A 22,033-nucleotide genomic window follows, 5' to 3' on the forward strand; every position below is an offset into this window, starting at 1 on the left:
CTGGCCTACGCGGCTACAAATTCCATTGTCCTGAAGGATTCCCCCTCCCTGGTCAGGTTAAACCGGCCCTGAGGTGGTGGTTGAACTACCGAAATATTCAGAAGGGAGTCAGCCGGATTCAGCTTCCCCTGAAAATACTTCGCTCAGATGCCAGCCAACGAGGCTGGGGCGCAGTAGTAGAGAGATCCTATTTTCAGGGGCGATGGCTGCCGAGCATCAGCACCAGTTCCTCAAATCTGAGAGAACTGAAAACGGTAAAAGACGTCATTATCACTAATCCAAAATCGCCACGTCTGCATCTGCTCAGACAACATGACCACAGTGGCCTATCGCCGGCCTGAAGGCAATAGCAGCAAGGATCTTCTCCTGGTCAGTGCGTCTGAAAGGATCAGACAACACCCACGCAGATTGCCTCAGTCGAGAAGATGTTCATCCGGAGGAGTGGCGCCTGGACCAGACGGTATTCGTGTCCCTAGCCTCAAGATGGGGCGGAGGTGGACAAAGTCGCCAACAGGCAAAATGCGAAGACAGGGGTATTCGTCTCCCTCAACCACATGGACGGAGTGCAAGGAATAGGTGCCCTTCACCCAATGGTGGGATTCAATACTCGCATGTACCTGCCCACCCATATTGATGCGGGCAAAAAAAATTAAAAAAAAAAAAAAAAAATCTCAGGAAATCCAGACGGACCGAATTCCCACAATACTAATCGCCCCGCTGTGGCCCGGAAGAAGTGGTACAGTGCCATACCTGCCATGGCCCAGGAAGGTCCTGGCTTCTGCACCAAAAAGGGCGACCTCCTTCACCAAGGTCCTCTGCTACACCCAGGCAAAGGGAACCTGGCAGCATGGTTATTGAGGCCGAATTCCTAAGAGCCAAATGGCTCGCGGATAGGGTAATCCAAACCTTTCAGGAAAGCCAAAAACCAATAACCAAGCCAATCTATGCCAAGGTCTGGGAAAGGTTTACGCCCTGGTGCTCTCCAGGCACCCCTGACCCCTTCCATCTCAGTGCAGCACAGACCCTAGACGTTTACAAAAGGTCTGGAACAGAGCCTTATCTCCAGCACACTAAAGGTATAAATATCAGCTCTTGGCACTTTTTTGATCTTGACCTGGCCAGCCACCGCTGGATCCTACGGTTTATGGTTTCGGTAGCCGGGATTCGTCCTATACTCCCCAGTCAGGGGCCTCCTTGGGATCTCAACACCATGCTCAAACCTAAGATCCATTTGAGCCTCTAGATTCCTTGACCACGGAAACCTAACCCTTTAACCGTCCTCTTAGTCGCAATTACTGCGGCTAGACGTACAGGAGAATTGCAGGCCCTGTCAATTCAAGAAGCTTACCTTGCAATCATTATAGATATTAAATTGAGATTAGATCAAGCCTTTCTACTCAAAATTTCATAGGGATCAGGACATTGTACTGTCCTCATTCGGCCCAAGCTCTTCCAACCCTAAGCAAGAGACCCTCCACACTCTCGACATTTGCAGAGTGGTCCTGTCTACCGACAATATAGTGGAGCCTAGCGGATTCACCAGAATTTATTCATCCAGTTCTCAGGACGAAATAAGGCAGGAAGGCGTCAAAGAACACGATCGCGAATTGGATCACACAATCTATCTGCCTGACTTACGCATCACAGGAGCTGGCTCCACCCGCCTCACTGAGGGCATATTCTACCCATGCGGTAGCACCATCATGAGCAAAAAAGGAGAATGCTTCGTCAGAGCAGATATTCAGAACCGCCCCTGGTCGTCCATCCGCACGTTCATCAGGCGTTACAGGCTAAATTTCAATGGGGATTTAACGTTTGGCAGACGAGTGCTGCAGGCCGTGATTGCTCCCCTAGAGAAATTAGCTGTTGGTATTACTCCGATGTAGCTGTCATGGAAGGTGACTAGAGAAAGTAGAATTACCGGTAATTCGGTTTCTAGGAACCTTCCATGACAGCACTAATTTCCCCCCTATCTGATATTCTTATTGGATGATTCCTGCACTTTGATGGTAACTATTCATACTGGTGGTTGCAGGAAGGGGAGGGGTATTTAACCTCTTCCTGTTCCTGTCCCCTATTAGGGCAGGGAAGACATTCTCCAATGTAGCTGTCGTGGAAGGTTCCTAGAAACCGAATTACCGGTAAGTCTAATTCTATATTTTTATTTTTTACTTTTGGCATGCTTCTTTAGTCTCCTTTTGAGACTAGAAGCTTCCATAACCCGATGGGCTCTGCTACATACAGGCGATGATCAGTTCACCTGTATGTAGGTAAATTAATCACTTGCAATCCAGCACTGACAGCCATAGAGGTCTCTAGAGACCTCTGGTTGTCATGCCAATCCACCAGTGCCCCACGATCACGTGACGGGGCTCACCGGTGGGCAGATTTCTGGAGCGATTGCCGAAAGCACATGTGACAGCAGCATTTAACTGTTTAATAGTTTAATAGCCGCGGGTGGACCGCAATTCCACACGTGGCTATTACAGGTACATGTCAGCTGTTCAAAACAGCTACATGTACCAGGAAAGATGTGGGCTCACCACCGGAGCCCACATCAAAGGGAGGGGAGTCCGATATTAGCGTAAATGTCTGCCCGATGTAGGAAAGAGGTCAATGGGCTTAGAAGGTAGGGAAGGTCCAATAACTGAATGTTCTAAAGGACAGAAATGTCCAAGAAGGATGGGAGATTACTAAATGAAATTCTCACTGCACAATCGTTAACTATCAGTAAGTGAAAGAATTGGAAGCATTTAAAGAGGCCAGGATGAATGAACACAGAACTTAATCACTTGTTAAAAAGGGAAATGGAAAGAGGGGGCATATCTAAAGAAGAATATAATGCTGTCTGCAGGGAATGTAGGGCAAGAGTTAGAAGAGATAAAGCCAGTAATGAAGTGAGGCTTGCAAGGGAGACCAAAAGTAGCAAAAAAGGATTTGGGGATATGTCAAAAGCAAACGAAAATTCATAGATGCTATAGGATTTTTACAGGATGAAAGTGATGAAATCATAGAGTTGGAAGGGATCTCCTGGGTCATCTGGTCCAACCCCCTGCTCAAAGCAGGATTTGCTAAATAATCCCAGACAGATATCTATCCAGCCTCTGTTTGAAGACTTCTATTGGAAGAGAACTCACCACATCTCGTGGCAGCCTGTTCCACTCATTGATCACTCTGTCAAAAAGTTTTTTCTAATATCTAATCTGTGTCTCCTCCCATTCAGTGGTAAGACAGGATGTTGAGAAGGCAAACTTTTACATTCCTATTTTGCATCTATATTCTCTAATAAAGCAGTAGCATTGAAGGAATAAACTATACATAAACAGAAAGATGATGAGGGAACACTTAGCTAATTTACCTGAATTTACCGTATTTTTCGGACTATAAGACGCACCCCAATCTTCAGAAGGAAAATAGGGAAAAAAATAATGTGTCAAATGGGGGTCCGTCTTACAGTCCGAATTCAGCTTACCTGGGAAGGGATCTGGCACAGGTGGAGGAGTAGTCACAGGGGTCATTCAGTGGTCCAGGCTCGTGCGGTGGCGGCTCTGTGCTGGGGCAGCTGGGCAGGGGCAGGTGGGCTCTGCGGGGCGAGGGTGGCGGCGGGCTGTGCTCCGGTGCAGGGGCGGCGGCTCCGCCGGCATTTCCTCGCAGCCCGGAGGCCCCCGCACATCCCTTGCTGGCCGCCGCCATTTTGCGGTGGCCTCCGGGAACATGGGCGCCGGAAAGATGGCCGCCGGTCCGGGGACTGCGCATGCGCGGGTTCAGATCTCGTCCCGAGATCTCGGGGGGCGAGATTCAAATCTCGGCAACAAGATCTCGTGCAGGGGCCTCCGGGCTGCGAGGAAGCCCGCTGCCACCACTGCACCGCAGAGCCCCGCCCGCTGCAACCACCGCACCGCAGGTTAGTATATTGCGACCATAAGACGCACCCCCCTCTTTCCCCAAAAAATTTTTGGGGAAAAAAGTGCATCTTATGGTCGGAAAATGGTCAGAAAAATACGGTACATCTCCTCGTCCAGATGATTTACATCCTAGGGTACTGAAAGGAAATTGCAGAGCCACTAGCCAGAATCTTGGAAAAGTCCTGGCAAACAGGAGAAGTCCCAGAAAAAGGGTAAATGTTATCCCTATCTTCAAACAGTGAAAAAAGATGGAGCCAGGAATATTCCAGGCCAGTGAGCCTTACTCCTATACAAGGAAAGATCTTTGAACAAATTATTAAACAGCATGTACAGCTCTACCAAAAATTAAGAGACCACTGCAAAATTTTCAGTTTGTCTGATTTTTTTTCTCTTTATAGGTATATGAGTAAAATGTAAATTGCTCTTTTATTCTATAAACTACTAACAACATGTCTCTGAATTTCCAAGCACTAAATTTTGTATTTATTTTCAGAAAGAGAAATGGTCAAAATAACAAAAAAGGCAGAGTGCTTGCAGACCTCAAATAATGCTAAGAAACAAGGTCATAATCATTTAGAAACAACAATTCTAATGTTTTACCTCAGGAAGAGTTCAGAAATCAATATTGTGTGGAATCCCCATGATTGTTAATCCCAGCTATCCTGCGTCTTGGCTGCTTTCCACCAGTCTCTCACATGGCTTTTGGGTGACCTTATGCCACTCCTGGTACACATATGTAAGCAGTTCTTCTTTGATGGCTTGTGATTATCCATCTTCCTCCTGATTACATTCCAGAGGTTTTCAGTGGGGTTCAGGTCTGGAGATTGGGCTGGCCACGACAGGGATTTGATGTGGTGGTCCTTCATCCACACATTCATTGACCTAGCTGTGTGGCATGGTGCATTGTCCTGCTGGAAAAATCAGTCCTCCAGAGTTGGGGAACATTGCCTGAGCAGAAGAAATCAACTGTTTTTCCAGGATAAGCTTGTATGCGGCTTGATTCATACTTCCTTCACAAAGATTAACCTGTCCAATTCCAGCCTTGCTGAAGCCTCCCCAGATCATCAGCGATCCTCCACCAAATTTCACAGTGGGTGCAAGACACTGTGGCTTGTATGCCTCTCCAGGTCTCCGCCTAACCATTAGACGACCAGGTGTTGGGCAAAGGATGAGAGATGATCTTGGTGCAATAACTGGGACGATATCATGAGCAATAAAAGTACACAAGGAAAAGGGGAGACGTTTATTATCCTCCTGAATAGGACCTGTGCACAATATATACCGTATGTGAATACTAGAAATAGGAGGAAACCACTATGGCTAAATAGAGCTGTAAGGGGCGCAATAAGGGACAAAAAGAAAACATTTAGAGAATTAAAGCAAGTAGGTAGTGATGAGGCATTAACTAAATACAGAAGATTAAATAAATTCTGTAAAAAGCAAATCAAGGCAGCAAAGATTGAGGCAGAGAGACTCATTGGCAAAGTAAAAATAATCCCAAAATATTCTATACTACAAAAATAGTAAGATACTAAAAAAAATGATGGTGTTGGTCCCCTTAAAAAATAGTCTGGGTGAAATGGTGGATGAGGACGAGGAAAAAGAAAATATGCTAAATGACTTTTTTCAACTGTATTTACACAAGAAAATCCCATGACGGATACCATGATCAGGGATAAAAATTCTCCATTAAATGTCACCTGCTTAACCCAGCAGGAAGTACGGCGGCGTCTAAAAATCACTAAGAAAATGTGAAAAATGAGGATGGATGACCTCATGGAGATCAACATCCAACACTGCGGGGACACCATCACATGTTTCTCAACGCAGTGATGCTAGAGCAATGCCCCCATCCCTTATGGGAAATATGCAAAAACATGTAAATCAACTGCCGCGGAGACACCATCACATGTTTCTCAACACAAGCAATGACTAGCCAGGCATGAGGATGAATGACCTATTTCCCATAAGGGATGGGGGCAATGCTCTAGCATCACTGCGTTTAGAAACATGTGATGGTGTCTCCGCAGTGTTGGATGTTGATCTCCATGAGGTCATTCATCCTCATTTTTCAGTCTTTACTAGGCATTGCTCCTACTAGCCAGTTTCCTACTCCACACTGATGAGGGGCAATACCCTGAAATAGCTGTCTGTGGATGGATACCATGTTTTGGCATAGGTGGTTTCCTTCATTGGAGACTGCCCTTCCCGTGGTTGTTCCTTCCCAGTGAAAGACCTGGCTAGTCATTGCTTGCATTGAGAAACATGTGATGGTGTCTCCGCGGCTGTTGATTTACATAAAAATCACTAAGATTGACAAATCCCCGGGCCCTGATTGGATTCACCCCCGAGGACTGCAGGAATTAAGTACAGTCATAGACCATTATTCTTAATCTTTAAAGATTCCATAATAACAGGGTCTTTACCACAGGACTGGCGTATAGCAAATGTGGGGCCAATATTCAAAAAGGGGACAAAAACTGAACTAGGAAATTATAGGCCAGTGAGCTTAACCTCAACTGTGGGTAAAATCCTGGAGGGTTTTCTAAAAGACGCTATACTGGAGTATCTGAAGAAGAAGAACCTCATGACCCAATATCAACATGTGTTTATGAGGGACCGTTCCTGTGAGACCAATCTGATAAGCTTTTATGAAGAGGTAAGTTCCAGACTGGACCAAGGAAATGCAGTGGCCGTGGTGTACATGGACTTTTCAAAAGCTTTTGATACTGTGCCACTCAAAAGGTTGATACATAAAATGAGAACAATGGGGATAGGGGAAAATGTGTAAGTGGGTTAAGAGCTGGCTCAGGGATCGGAAACAAAGGGTGGTTATTAATGGAGCACACTCGGACTGGGTCACGGTTAGCATTGGTTTACCACAGGGGTCAGTATTTGGTACCACAGGGGTCAGTATTGGGCCCGCTTCTTTTTAACATATTTATTAATGACCTTGTAGGGGGCATAGAGTAGAAATTCAATATTTGCAGATGACACTAAACTCTACAGGGTGATCAATACAGAGGAGGACAATTTTATATTACAGGAGGGTTTATGTAAACTAGAAGCTTGGGCTGATAAATGACAAATGAGCTTTAATGGGGATAAATGTAAGGTCATGCACTTGGGTAGAACGAACAAGATGTATAATTATGTGCTTAATTGTAAAACACTGGGCAAAACTGTCACTGAAAAAGACCTGGGGGTATGGGTGGACGACAAACTCACATTTAGTGGCCGGTGTCAGGCAGCTGCTGCAAAGGCAAATAAAATAATGGGATGCATTAAAAGAGGCATAGATGCTCATGAGGAGAAGATAATTTTACCTCTATACAAGTCACTAGTGCGACCACACTTAGAATACTGTGTACAGTTCTGGTCTCCGATGTATAAGAAAGACATAGCTGAACTGGAGCGGGTGCAGAGAAGAGCGACCAAGGTTATTGGGGAACTGGGGGGGTCTGCAATACCAAGACAGGTTATTACACCTGGGGTTATTTAGTTTGGAAAATCGAAGGCTTAGGGGTGATCTTATTGCAATGTATAAATATATGCGGGGACAATAGAGACCTTTCTAATGATCTTTTTACTCCTAGACCTGAGACGGGGACAAGGGGGCATCCTCTACGTCTGGAGGAAAGAAGGTTTAAGCATAATCAACGACACGGATTCTTTCCTGTAAGAGCAGTGAGACTATGGAACTCTCTGCCGTATGATGTTCTAATGAGTGATTCCCTACTAAAATTTAAGAAGGGCCTGGATGCCTTTCTTGGAAAGTATAATATTACAGGGTATATAAATTAGTCTCCTTGATATTGCGTTGATCCAGGGAGCTAGTCTGATTGCCGTATGTGGAGTCGGGAAGGAATTTTCTCCCCCAATGTGAAGCTTACTGTTTGCCACATGGGGTTTTTTTTTTTTGCCTTCCTCTGGATCAATATGTTAGGGCAAGTTAGGATAGGATATGGGTTGAACTAGATGGACTTAGTCTTCCTTCAACCTTAATTACTATGTTACTAAAGTTGAAAACTCAACTCATCAGAGAAGATTTCCTTACTCCACTCCTCTATGGTCCAATCGTTATGGTCTTTGGCAAACTTCAGCCTGGCTCTCCTTTGCTTCTCATTGAGGAACGGCTTTTTTCTAGCTTTACATGACTTGAGTCCTGCCTCTAGGAGCCGATTACGAACTGTTCTTGCCGTGCACTTCACCCCAGCTGCCATTCCTTTTGTAGGTCACTTGATGTCATCCTGCAGTTGCTGAGTGATATTTGAATAAGATGAGTCATCCAGTCAGTGGAGAGTCGTTTTCGCCCTCTGCCAGTCTGTAGCTTTGTTGTCCCCAATGTCTACTGCTTGACCTTCTTGTAATGGACTGCCATCTTAGAAATGTTAAGGATGGGAGGTAACATGACGCTCACTGTATGCTTCTGCTAGTAAAGCCAGAATTGAGCCGCCCTTTTCCTCACTCAAGACTTTTCAATTCCTTTGACATGGTTAAAAGTTATCTTTTCATTCCTATCACTTTTGGGATATTACTAGTACTTGTTTTGCCATCCAGCTTGTCCTACTGCAGGAGGACTGTGAACACCACAGCAGGGTTTTTTATTCTTTCCTTCTTTAAATAAGATTTGGTTCAGGTGATCACCTGATCAGAAGCACAGTAAGTAGAATGAGGTGTACTCTGGTTGGAATTCAGCTGACACTGCAATAGAATGGCTGTCAGACCTGGAGAGAAGCGGATTCTTATGAAATTGTGCAGTGCGCTCTTAATTCTTGCCTGAGCTGTGTGTACAGGTGTAACTCACACGATTAGAATATCATCAAAAAGTTAATTTATTTCAGTTCTTCAATACAAAATGTGACACTCCTATACTCTAGAGAGTCATTACACACAGAGTGATGTATTTCAAGTGTTTGTTTCTGTTAAAGTTGATGTTTATGGCTTACAGCCAATGAAGAACAGAAAAAATTGTAGGATCCAGCAGGAACAAAGTTCCATGATTAAGACGTTTTTTCGAAACGCTGTTCTATGTGCATAATGCTGTAACGTAATCAAAATTTTAATAATGTGGTTTACCTAAAGTTATATTTTTTAATATGATGAATAAACAATGGAATTTTTAGCATCCTTGGTTCCTGCTGGATCCTACACTTTTTTCTGTTCTTGGACTGGTTGCTCAACTTCTTATCCGTGCGGGAACAGATGAGGAAAAAGCCCGCATATAGGTGAGCTGACTCTGGTTCTTTATTACAGCCAATGAAAACCGAAAAGTCACTCAGTAAATTACAATACTTTATAACACCAGCTTGAAAAAGTGATTGTAAAATCTGAAATGTTGGCCTACTGAAATGTATGTTCAGTAAATGCACTCAATACTTGGTCGGGGCTCCTTTTGCATTAATTTGCATCAATGCGGCATGGCATTGAAGGCGATCAGCCTGTGGCATTGTTGAGGGGTTATGGAAGCCCAGGTTGCTTTGATAACAGCCTTCAGCTCGTCTGCAATAGCCCATATATTCTCTATGGGGTAAGGTCAGGTAAGTTTGCTCGCAAATGAAGCACAGTGATGTTTTTACACCAGGTATTGGTACTTTTGGCAGTGTGGACAGGGGCCAAGTCCTGCTGGAGAATGACATTTCCATCTCCAGAAAGCTTGTCGGCAGAGGGAAGCATGAAGAGCTCTAAAATGTCCAGGTAGACGGCTGCACTGACTTTGGTCTTGATAAAACACAGTGGACCTACACCAGCAGATGACATGGCTCCCCAAACCATCACTGGTGGTGGAGACTTCACACTAGACCTCCAGCAGCTTGGATTGTGGTCTCCACACTCTTCCTCCAGACTCTGGGACCTTGAGTCAATACATCACCCTGTTTTTAATGACTGTCTAATATGAGTTTCATTTTTTGTATTGAAGAACTGAAATAAATTAACTTTTTGATGATATTCTAATTTTGTGAGATGCACCTGTAAGTACTTGGATAAGAATACTGTAATTAACCAGAGCCAGCATGGGTTTGTAGCAAAGAAGACATGCCAGACTAATCTAATTTCCTTCTATGATGGAATCACTGACTGGGTGGATATAGTATAGCTAGACTTCAGCCAACCAAGCATACTATCCTTATTGAAGAAATGACAAAGGATAAGGCTATGGTTTGGTGGATTCCTAACTGACTCAGTGATTGTACAGTGTGTATGGAAAGTATTCAGACCCCTTTAAATTTTTTACTTTTTGTTTCATTGCGGCCATTTGGTAAATTCAAAAAAGTTATTTTTTTTTTCTCATTAATGTACACTCTGCACCCCATCTTAATAGAAAGAAACAGAAATGCAGAAATTGCAAAGGTATTAAAAAATAAAAACTGAAATATCACATGGTCATAAGTATTCAGACCCTTTGCTCAGTGTTGAATAGAAGCACCTTTTGAGCTAGTACATCCATGAGTCGTCTTGGGAATGATGCCACGAGTTTTTCACCCCTGGATTTGGGGATCCTCTGCCATTCTTCCATGCAGATCCTCTCCAGTTCCGTCAGTTTGGATGGTGAACATTGGTGGACAGCCATTTTCAGGTCTCTCCAGAGATGCTCAACTCGGTTTAGGTCAGGGCTCCGGCTGGGCCAGCCAAGAATGGTCAGAGTTGTTCTGAAGCCACTTCTTTGTTATCTTAGCTGTGTGCTTGGGGTCATTGCCTTGTTGAAAGGTGAACCTTCAGTCAAGTCTGAGGTCCAGAGCTCTCTGGAAGAGTATTTCATCCAGGATATCTCTGTACTTGGCTTCATTCATGTTTACTTCAATTGCAAGCAGTCGTCCTGTCCCTGCAGCGGAAAAACACCCCCATAGCATGATGCTGCCACCACCATGTTTCACTGTTGGGATTGTATTGGGCAGGTGATGAGCAATGTTTTCTCCACACATACCGCTTAGAGTTATCACCAAAAAGGTGTATTTTCGTCTTATCAGTCCAGAGAATCTCATTTCTCATAGTCTGGGATTCCTTCATGTGTTTTTTTTTTTTTGTTTTTTTTTTTTTAGCAAACTCAATGCAGGCTTTCATGTGTCTGGCACTGAGGAGAGGCTTCCATCAGTTCACTCTGCCATAAAGGCCCAACTGGTAGTTGGCTTTGTGGAACTTTCTCTCATCTCCCTACTGCATCTCTGGAGATCAGCCACAGTGATCTTGGGGATCTTTTTTTACCTCTCACCATTGCTCTTCTCCCACAATTGCTCAGTTTGGCTGGATGGCCAGGTCAAGGAAGACTTCTGGTGGTCCCAAACTTCTTCCATGTAAGGATTATGGAGGCCACTGTGCTCTTAGGAACCTTGAGTACTGCAGAAATTCTTTTGTAACCTTGGCCAGATCTGTCCCTTGCCACAATTCTGTCTCTGAGCTCCTTGGCCACTTCCTTTGACCTCATGATTCTCATTTGGTCTGACATGCTGTGAGGTCTTATATAGACAGGTGTGCGCCTTTACAAATCAAGTCCTATCAGTTTAATTACACACAGCTGGACTCCAATGAAGGAGTAGAACCATCTCAAGGAGGATCACAAGCAAATGGACTGCATTTGATCTCAAGGAGGATCTCGAGTAAAGGGACAGCATGTGACTTACATATGAGTGTCTGAGCAATACTTGGGACCATGTGATATTTTGGTTTTTCTTTTTTAATACATTTTGAAAAATTTCTACATTTCGGTTTTTTCTTCTGTCAAGATGGGGTGCAGTGTGTACATTAATGAGAAAAAAAATGAACTTTTTTGAATTTATCAAATGGCTGCAATGAAACAGTGAAAAATTTGAAGGGGTTTGAATACTTTCCGTACGCACGGGACTCAGAGTGGTACTAAATAGTTGCACATCCAATTGGAAGTGTTTCAAGTGGGGTACCACAAGGGTCTGTCCTGGCCCCAGTAGTGTTCAACATTTTTATAAATGATCTAGGTTGACAGATTACTGGGAGGGGCTGGTGAGGATCCAGCGGTCATGGTGCACATTGGCACAAATGACAAAGTTAGAGATAGGTGGAAGGTCCTTAAAGATGATTTCAGGGAATTAGGCTGTAAGCTTAAAGCAAGGACCTCCAAGGTGGTATTTTCGGAAATACTTCCTGTTCCACGCCAGAGAGGCAACGGGAGATTAGGGAGGTTAATAAGTGGCTCAGGAATTGGTGTAGGAAGGAGGGTTTGGGTTCCTGCAGAACTGGGTCGACTTCTCGTGTGGCTACAGGTTCTACGCTAGGGACGGGCTGCACTTCAATGGGGAGGGTGCAGCTGAGCTGGGGGAGAAAATGGCTAGAAGGTGGGAGGAGTGTTTAAACTAGGGACGGGGGGGAGGGTATTCCTTTTATAGGAGGGGAAGACAGTGCAGATAGAGACCTGGGCACAAATGATGACATTGGAGGTGGAGGTGGCATGGGGGGTGGGGTTATAACAGTTAATAATTTAAGAATGAATAGAGGTACAGAGAGATGCATAAAGTGCATGTATACTAATGCCAGAAGTCTCGCCAACAAGATGGAGGAATTGGAGTTAATGTTGTTGGAACATGATTCTGACATGGTGGGGATATCTGAGACATGGCTGGATGAGAGCCGTGACCGGGCGGTTAATTTACAGGGCTATAGTCTGTTCAGAAATGACCGTACAAATAAGCGAGGGCGAGGCGTGTGTTTATATGTAAAATCATCCTTAAAACCCATCCTTCGTGATAATATATATGAATCTAATGAGAATGTAGAGTCCCTGTGGGGGGAGATAAGGGGAGGGGGGAAAAATAATAAATTACTGATAGGGGTTTGTTATAAGTCTCCAAAAATAATGGAAGCAACAGATAATATCCTCATAAAGCAAATAGATGAAGCAGCGACTCAAGGAGAAGTCATTATTATGGGGGACTTCAACTACCCTGAAATACATTGGGGAACCGAAACCTGCAGTTCAGCAAAGGTAATAGATGTCTGACCACAATTACCTTTCACCACTGGTTCAGGACCCAACAAGAGGGGGGGCACTGCTAGACCTAATATTAACCAACAGGCCAGACCGCAGATCAGATATAAGGGTTGAGGGTCACTTGGGTAATAGTGATCACAAATTAATAAGTTTTCATGTATCCTTTAATAAGATGTGTAGTAGAGGGGCTACAAGGACACTAAACTTCAGGAAGGCAAATTTCCAACGGATGAGAGATGATCTTGGTGCAATAACTGGGACGATATCCTGAGACATAAAAATACACAAAGAAAATGGGAGACGTTTATTAGCATCCTGAATAGGAGCTGTGCACAATATATATTGTATGGGAATAAACATGCTAGAAATAGGAGGAGACCACTATGGCTAAATAGAGCTATAAGGGGCGCAATAAGAGATAAAAATAAAGCATTTAAAGAATTAAAGCAAGTAGGTAGTGATGAGGCATTAACTACAGAAGATTAAATAAATTCTGTAAAAAGCAAATCAAGACAGCAAAGATTGAGACAGAGAGACTCATTGCCAGAGAAAGTAAAAATAATCCCAAAATATTCTTTAACTACATAAATAGTAAGAAACTAAAAAATGATCGTGTTGTCCCCTTAAAAATAGTCTGGGTGAAATGGTGGATGAGGATGAGGAAAAAGCCAATATGCTAAATGACACTTTTTCAACAGTATTTACACAAGAAAATCCCATGACGGATAACATGATCAGTGATAAAAATTCTCCATTAAATGTCACCTGCTTAACCCAGCAGGAAGTACGGCGGCGTCTAAAAATCACTAAAATTGACAAATCCCCGGGCCCGGATGGGATACACCCCCCGAGTACTGCAGGAATAGATAGACCATTATTTTTAATCTTTAAAGATTCCATAATAACAGGGTCTGTACCACAGGACTGGCGTATAGCAAATGTGGTGCCAATATTCAAAAAGGGGACAAAAACTGAACTTGGAAATTATAGGCCTGTAAGTTTAACCTCAACTGTGGGTAAAATCCTGGAGGGTTTGCTAAGAGATACTATACTGGAGTATCTGGAGAAGAATAAACTCATGACCCAATATCAACATGGGTTTACGAGGGACCGTTCCTGTCAGACTAATCTGATAAGCTTTTATGAAGAGGTAAGTTCCGGACTGGACCAAGGGAATGCAGTGGACGTGGTGTACATGGACTTTTCAAAAGCTTTTGATACGGTGCCACACAAAAGGTTGATACATAAAATGAGAACAATGGGGATAGGGGAAAATTTGTGTAGGTGGGTTAAGAGCTGGCTCAGGGATAGGAAACAAAGGGTGGTTATTAATGGAGCACACTCGGACTGGGTCACGGTTAGCAGTGGGGTACCACAGGGGTCAGTTTTGGGCCTGCTTCTTTTTAACATATTTATTAATGACCTTGTAGGGGGCATAGAGAGTAGAATTTCAATATTTGCAGATGACACTAAACTCTGCAGGGTAATCAATACAGAGGAGGACAATTTTATATTACAGGAGGATTTATGTAAACTAGAAGCTTGGGCTGATAAATGGCAAATGAGCTTTAATGGGGATAAATGTAAAGTCATGCACTTGGGTAGAACGAACAAGATGTATAATTATGTGCTTAATTGTAAAACATTGGGCAAAACAGTCACTGAAAAAGACCTGGGTGTATGGGTGGACGACAAACTCACATTTAGCGGCCAGTGTCAGGCAGCTGCTGCAAAGGCAAATAAAATAATGGGATGCATTAAAAGAGGCATAGATGCTCATGAGGAGAACATAATTTTACCTCTATATAAGTCACTAGTGCGACCACACTTAGAATACTGTGTACAGTTCTGGTCTCCGGTGTATAAGAAAGACAAAGCTGAACTGGAACGGGTGCAGAGAAGAGCGACCAAGGTTATGAGGGAACTAGGGGGTCTGCAATACCAAGACAGGTTATTACACTTGGGGTTATTTAGTTTGGAGAATCGAAGGCTTAGGGGTGATCTTATTACAATGTATAAATATATGAGGGGACAGTACAGAGACCTTTCTAATGATCTTTTTACTCTTAGACCTGTGGCGGGGACAAGGGGGCATCCTCTACGTCTGGAGGAAAGAAGGTTTAAGCATAATCACAGACGCGGATTCTTTACTGTAAGAGCAGTGAGATTATGGAACTCTGCCATATGATGTTGTAATGAGTGATTCCCTACTAAAATTTAAGAAGGGCCTGGATGCCTTTCTTGAAAAGTATAACATTACAGGGTATATACACTAGTATCCTTAATATTGCGTTGATCCAGGGAGCTAGTCTGTATGCCGTATGTGGAGTCGGGAAGGAATTTTTTTCCCCAATGTGAAGCTTACTGTTGCCACATGGGTTTTTTTTGCCTTCCTCTGGATCAACATGTTAGGGCAAGTTAGGATAGGATATGGGTTGAACTAGATGGACTTAATGTCTCCCTTCAACCTTAATAACTATGTTACTATGTTAGATAAGTGAACTGACGGTAAACTCATCACATTTGCAGACGATGCAAAGCTAGGAGGGATGGCTAAGAGAAGACAGAGAAAGGATTCAGAAGGATCTAGATAAGCTTGAACAATGGACAGCGACTAATAGAATGGTATTTAACAGGGAGAAATGCAAGATTCTACATCTGGGCAAGAAAAACGAAAATTACATCTACAGAATGGGAGGAAAAGAACTAGGCAACAGCATGTGTGAAAAAGACTTGAGTATACTAATAGATCAGACTGCACTTGTGTCAACAGTGTGATGCAGCAGCAACAAAGGGAAACACTGTTCTAGGATGTATTAAGAAAAGCATAGAGTCTAGATCACGTGAAGTAATTATCCCCCTCTACTCCTCGGTCAGGCCTCATCTGAAATACTGTGTCCAGTTCTGGGCACCACATTTAAAAAGAAATAAAACATTAAAAAAATTGAAGCAAGTTCCGAGAAGAGCTACCAGGATAATTATCAGACTGCAAAGTATGTCCTACGAGGAACGGTTAAAGGATCTGGGAATTTTTTGTGTAAGGCAGCGGTGACACCGTACGCAGTAAAGAGGCAGTGACCCACAAAGTTCAAACTTAAAAGTCCCTTTAATTTGTTTCCTCACAGCATTAAAGTCCAATTCACACAAGTGCAAATAATATTACTGTTCAATTCACACCAGTCAATAGCACTTCATAGTACATGGCTTTGTATCTCAGTACCTAAACATGCCGGACTTCACCTTGTCCAGTTTCCATGGGCGACTGCACGCCCTGCCAATGTCTTTCACTTACAGCCTCCTTTAGTCTGCAGTCACGACACACACGCTAGTCCTCTTCTGACTAGTTCCCGTGGGTGTCCTGCACCGCTGTATCAGTCTCTCATCACAGCCGTACACAGACCTTGACATCCTCCTGTCTGCAGCTGTGACACACACCAGTCCTTCCTTCGGGCACAAGACCTGTCCATATCCGATACCAGTCACCGTGGACGGCATCACCACTGTGTGGGTTGCCAGGCCTCACTCTGGCCCTGAGACTCACTAAGCACTCACTACCCTTTCCTGCAGAGTTTAGCATGGCAACCTGTGGCTTTCAGCCACGTGGAAAACCTGGGTCTGGAATGGAACAAACTGCAACACTATTATACTTCATTCTGTTTCATACACACATCCAGAGCAGCTTTTCCGCACATCCGCCTTGGACACTAACATGTCCAAGACTAACACTTCTATTATCAGTCTGCATTGCAGTCACAGCTACGCCCGTGACTGCCATGCACACCTATGGTCTTCATGCACCTCCGTGCATATCCTGGGGAGACTACACAGCGACACCTACCTGTGACGTCAGTCACTGCTTCACCATTGCAAACCCAACTACGCCTGTGACCGCAATGCATTCCCATAGCCTCAATTTGCCTCTGTGCGTATCCTGGGGAGAACACAGTGTCAGTGTAGAAGGATCATCATTGTTATTTGCACACGGAAAGCAATGGAATGAAACTGAATGGGAGGAGACACAGATTAGATATTAGAAAAAACTTTTTGACAGAGTGATCAATGAGTGGAACAGGCTGCCACGAGAGGTGGTGAGTTCTCTTTCAATAGAAGTCTTCAAACAGAGGCTGGACAGACATCTGACTGGGATGATTTAGTGAATCCTGCTTTGAGCAGGGGGTTGGACCAGATGGCCCAGGAGGTCCCTTCCAACTCTACCATTCTATGAGGACAGAGAAGCCTCTGGAGGTGGATGGGGGGCACATAATGTAGAGAAAAGTAATGTCTACTGTCAGCGTCAATTAGTGGCGATGTTATGAGATGTAGTACCTGTTCCAAATACTTGCACGTAATAAGCCACGCTGGTATCACAGCAGATCTGTTTATTACATCGTCGGTCACTCATCTATATAGACATTATAGCTGACATTAGCAGACCTACATCTCATTGGCTAAAGGTAAGATCAATTACACCCACCTTAAGGGTCTTGGGTTTCACTTTTCTTTCACTTTCATGTGGAAAGAGAAGCCGTTGGAGGTGGATGTGGGGGGGCACATACTTTCCTCCATATTAATGTCTATGGATGTAGATGAGGACAGAGAAGCCCCCAGAGGTGGATGTGGGGGGCACATACTTTCCTGAGTAGTCTGTGTTTTTCTGTGTTTTCGGCCAGTCTCTGATAAGTCTTATGTTCCTGCAGGAAGTGAAGGTGAATTGGGCCACGACTCCGAGCAGCCAGAAGAAGGACACATCCAGTAAGTAGTGGCGCCCCCTGCTGACCCTGCATGCGCGCTCTCCACTATCTTGTCTGCCACGTGACTGTGCGATGCTGCTATTAATCCCTTTTTGTTGCAGGCCCCTCCAGCAGAGAAGGGGTTAAGAGGCTGGGCGCTAGCATTTTCACATCCGGTGCTGGTTAGGCGGCCTCTCTTGGTATTCTCTCTCATTTATCTAAATTTTACGCAGTTCTCTTTGTTACTGGTGGTTTCTGCGGGGGCTGGAGTTCGGCTCCTCTCTTCTTGCCCTCAGACTCTTGTTTCTGAAGTTGGACATTAAGCCCCCATGTGTGTCACGTGGCACCACGTCCTGTGTAGACCCCGCATTGTTCTGGGGACCCCACATTGTGGTGGAGAGCTGTGTGAGGCGGGATGTCTGCAGACCACTAACGTGATGCGCTTTCCTTGCAGATCACTTTCATGTTTTTGTTGGAGATCTGAGCCCAGAAATCACCACAGAAGACATAAAATCTGCTTTTGCTCCATTTGGTAAAATATCGTAAGTATTTTGTGGGCCGCCATGTGGATGCGGTTTCGATGCTTCTCTGCGTGTCGTCCTTTCATGATTTGATGCCTTTCTCGTGACCGGTCATTGGAGACTTCTATGGTGCCCGATGTGCTTGTCCTCCCTGCGGGGCACACTGGACGTGTCCTAGCCGATGCTCTGCTCCTACTGGCGGCTCTGGGCCTTTTTCCCACCACATTTTGTGTTGCAATCTTTAACCACCATTCATTGCTCATAGTCGTGAAGTATTGGGGGGTTGGTGGGTTCTCCATGACGCTGTGTATAGGATGTAAATGGCCGACTTTGCTGTCTGCGGTGCTTGGGATCTCTGGTGGTGGCCGCTCGCACTGAGGCCGCTCACCGGTGCTCAGCTGCCGCCCTTCTGTTCTGTCCATGTGTTGGAGACAGCAAGTATCTGGGAAATGCTGCTTGGTAAGTCGGACCGATTAGCGGGTGTAAGTCTTTCCTCACTCCCACTCGCCATTAAACTGAATAGCATTCTGATTATTTTGCAGAATTGCTGGTAGATGGACAGAATCTTGAAGGCTTTCAGCAAGGATCTGTGCACACTGGACTCAGTTGTAGATTTTTTTATTCTCCTTTCTATTTATCTCCGTTTCTATCTCTCACATTCTCTATTCAGTGCAGATTGATTTTACACATACATCTCTGTGTACGTTTTGCTGTTTTGTACTGGTGTGCTGAAGTTATTGTTCTATAGTATTATTCACCTTTCTTAAATTTTCTGAAAATGTCAATTTTTCAAAATTTACAGCTGCCCAAACTCCAAAATGGTGGTAAAGAATTGAGCAAGAAAAATAAAGAGATCTGTTAACAGGCCATGTATGCCTTTTAATTCCTACTTTTTCCTCTTTTTTCAATTTTGATATTTGATATATTCTGCAGCCATTGATATTAGTGAGTGCATGGTGACCAGGACTGAGTGCTGCTTAGTGTAGACAGAGCGTTTCTGATGTCGCGTAACTGCTAGGATGCATGTCTATTCCTGTTATTATTAGAGCTGTGTGCTGTAGCCAGAATGTAGACCGTGTCTGGCCGGCCGGCCAGGGAGCTAGCCATGGTAGATGGAGGCTAGCCATGAAGCCGCAGGGCCATCTCCACCAGACAGTGTGTGTGATCCTTCTAGATCTGCATTGATGATTTACACCATGGTCTCTCTCTGCTTCCTTCATCTCATCAGTCCATGCTCTCTTCTTTCAGAGACGCCAGAGTCGTAAAGGATATGGCAACGGGAAAGTCCAAGGGCTACGGCTTTGTGTCCTTCTACAACAAGCTGGTAAGTAGAGGTTCTTCACACGGCTCTTCTCTCCTAATTATGTGAGCTCATCCATACTCTCTCTCAGGATGCAGAAAATGCCATCGTCCACATGGGAGGTCAGTGGTTGGGAGGGCGGCAAATAAGAACCAACTGGGCAACGCGCAAACCCCCAGCACCAAAAAGCACACAGGAAAGTGAGTGTCACGGTCCTACCTCCGTCAGCCTTATTAGCTAGACACGTAAAGCTGACCATTAATATGCAGACTTTTCTCTCACATCAGATACATCAAAACAGTTACGCTTCGAAGATGTCGTCAATCAATCCAGCCCAAAAAACTGCACGGTGTATTGTGGCGGCATCGGCTCCGGTCTAACAGGCGAGTCCACGCGTGTGGCAGTCCTGACGTTTGGGGTGCAGCATGAATCGGTGGCTCTTTCTGGGTTTTTAGACCTTTCCCTTTTCTTCTTGTGTTGCTGGAAATGTCCACAGTTTGTTACTTCATGATGATTGGGTTATCGTTCTGCTCATGTCTCTTATAGATCAGCTCATGCGACAGACGTTTGGGGTGTTTGGTCAGATAATGGAAATTCGAGTTTTCCCTGATAAAGGCTATTCCTTCATTAGGTGAGTTTACTAGGAAGCCTCTTCTGTGCCGCAGCCATCCCCTGACGTCAGCCGCCCTGAGGTCACCACACATTTCTCAGGCTCCAGTAATCGCTATACTCTTCCTGGTCTTTAGGTTTTCCAGCCATGACAGTGCTGCACACGCCATTGTATCTGTGAATGGAACAACCATAGAGGGTCATGTGGTGAAGTGTTACTGGGGCAAAGAGACGCCGGACATGACAAAAAACTTCCAGCAAGTAAGAAACAAATTCCGGCCGTAGTGTTGTGGGGACCGTTCTTCTGACATTGGTTACATGATGACTGAACACATGGTGGAAGAAGGGACCATGTTCTTTTTTGGCTTTTCTTGATGTTCTTGTTTCACTTTCCCACTCTCTGCAAATTTGAGTTCCTGAGACTTGTGTATGTGTCTGGTGCTCAGTCCTGATACCGTCTCTGGCTTTAGAATATCTTACATCTCTTCTAGGTGGATTATGGTCAGTGGGGTCAGTGGAGCCACATGTACGGGAGTCCTCCGCAGTACGGGCAGTATGTCACCAATGGTTGGCAAGTACCGTCATACGGCATGTACGGACAAGCATGGAATCAGCAAAGCTTTGGAGTAGAGTAAGTGATGTGCCACGGTGATCATGGGTGACACTACACTAGATGGCTTTTGTCAGTACTCATTGGCTAATCTTCTATTACAGACAATCCCAATCGGCTACATGGATGGGAGGCTTCAATGCTCAACCCCCTCCTCCCACACAGGGGCCACCAGTGATACAGAACCCACCAGGGTACAGTATGGCCAGTTACCAAACACAGTGAAAGAACTCTTCCTAATACGTGTAATCCACAACGCTGGTGACCTGGAGGATATGAACTGGGGTTTGATGGAAGGAGAGGATTCCATAGATACAATATTTATTTCCAGCCGCATCCGTTGTGGAGTTGCCAGCACTGCTCACATGTAATTGGACTCGTCTTCAGAGATTTTTTTTTGTTTGTTTGTTTTTTTTTTTTTGCTTTTTATGAAATATTTTTACCCTGAAGTTCAGGACTGGTCTTAAATTCAGTTTTCTTTCTGTACACAATAAAAGCCATTTCCAACATCTGGCTGGAGGAGTATAAGTCATGGGTGCAGCGGCCGAGAGCACAGCTCAATTTCTCATTGCTTGTAGTCCAGCCTCTGAGGTCTGGTAAGGTGGAGACTACCAGCATGTCGCTGGTCCTCATCCACAATATGGTATTTGTAAAGTCACTTATCTAAGGAGAAGCCTGAAAGGGTGGTTGTACAAACTACATTTATTACCTACGTATTGGATCGAATCCCCATGGTCACTAGACCCCAGCCTAAGTGAAGTGCCGCTTGAGCAGTGAGTGCTGGACCGCCAAGCAGTGCAAGCTTCTCCCTGCTGCTCTTGAGTACCAGGACCGCCACACAGTGCAAGGTCCTCCCTGCTGCTCTTGATTATCAGGACCGCCACACAATGTAAGCTCTTCCCTGCTGCTCTTGAGTATCAGGACCGCCACGCAGTGCAAGCTCCTCCCTGCTGCTCTTGAGTATGAGGACCGCCACGCAGTGCAAGCTCCTCCCTGCTGCTCTTGAGTACCAGGACCGCCACACAGTGCAAGCTCCTCCCTGCTGCTCTTGATTATCAGGACCGCCACACAATGTAAGCTCTTCCCTGCTGCTCTTGAGTATCAGGACCGCCACGCAGTGCAAGCTCCTCCCTGCTCTTGAGTATGAGGACCGCCACGCAGTGCAAGCTCCTCCCTGCTGCTCTTGAGTATGAGGACCGCCACGCACTGCAAGCTCCTCCCTGCTGCTGTCAAGGAGTGAAGAGGAACAGAGGGCATAGTGACCAGTGTGGGGTCATCGGTGATCATCAGACGCTTATAATCTTATCCATTGGTAGGGGGGTGAGGAATGGCCTTTATAGACGGCTTTTTGTCTCAATATTGTGCTGCCCATTATGTAAATGGTTATTGTTTATTGGGG

At 44.8% G+C, this 22,033-nt stretch overlaps 1 protein-coding gene across 4 annotated transcripts in view; it reads left to right on the top strand.

The window, feature by feature from the left end:
• Positions 1 to 21,143, top strand: part of TIAL1 (TIA1 cytotoxic granule associated RNA binding protein like 1) — an 87,572-nt gene extending 66,429 nt beyond the window's left edge. For 3 of the 4 annotated variants that reach the window (XM_073564282.1, XM_073564280.1, XM_073564283.1), the window contains 9 exons: positions 17,562 to 17,616; positions 18,049 to 18,136; positions 19,364 to 19,439; positions 19,507 to 19,615; positions 19,685 to 19,798; positions 19,962 to 20,046; positions 20,162 to 20,285; positions 20,516 to 20,655; positions 20,739 to 21,143. In XM_073564282.1, the coding sequence (XP_073420383.1) occupies positions 17,562 to 17,616; positions 18,049 to 18,136; positions 19,364 to 19,439; positions 19,507 to 19,615; positions 19,685 to 19,798; positions 19,962 to 20,046; positions 20,162 to 20,285; positions 20,516 to 20,655; positions 20,739 to 20,859 (912 nt within the window). In that variant the 3' untranslated portion in view covers positions 20,860 to 21,143. The remainder of the gene's footprint in view (positions 1 to 17,561; positions 17,617 to 18,048; positions 18,137 to 19,363; positions 19,440 to 19,506; positions 19,616 to 19,684; positions 19,799 to 19,961; positions 20,047 to 20,161; positions 20,286 to 20,515; positions 20,656 to 20,738) is intronic. The other variant, XM_073564281.1, reaches the window with a different exon arrangement.
• Positions 21,144 to 22,033: the final 890 nt, after the last annotated feature.

The sequence above is a fragment of the Dendrobates tinctorius genome, unplaced genomic scaffold (genome assembly GCF_039654945.1).
Source record: "Dendrobates tinctorius isolate UK_male_01 unplaced genomic scaffold, ASM3965494v1 ptg000443l, whole genome shotgun sequence".
In the NCBI taxonomy this organism is placed as follows: Eukaryota; Metazoa; Chordata; class Amphibia; order Anura; family Dendrobatidae; genus Dendrobates; species Dendrobates tinctorius.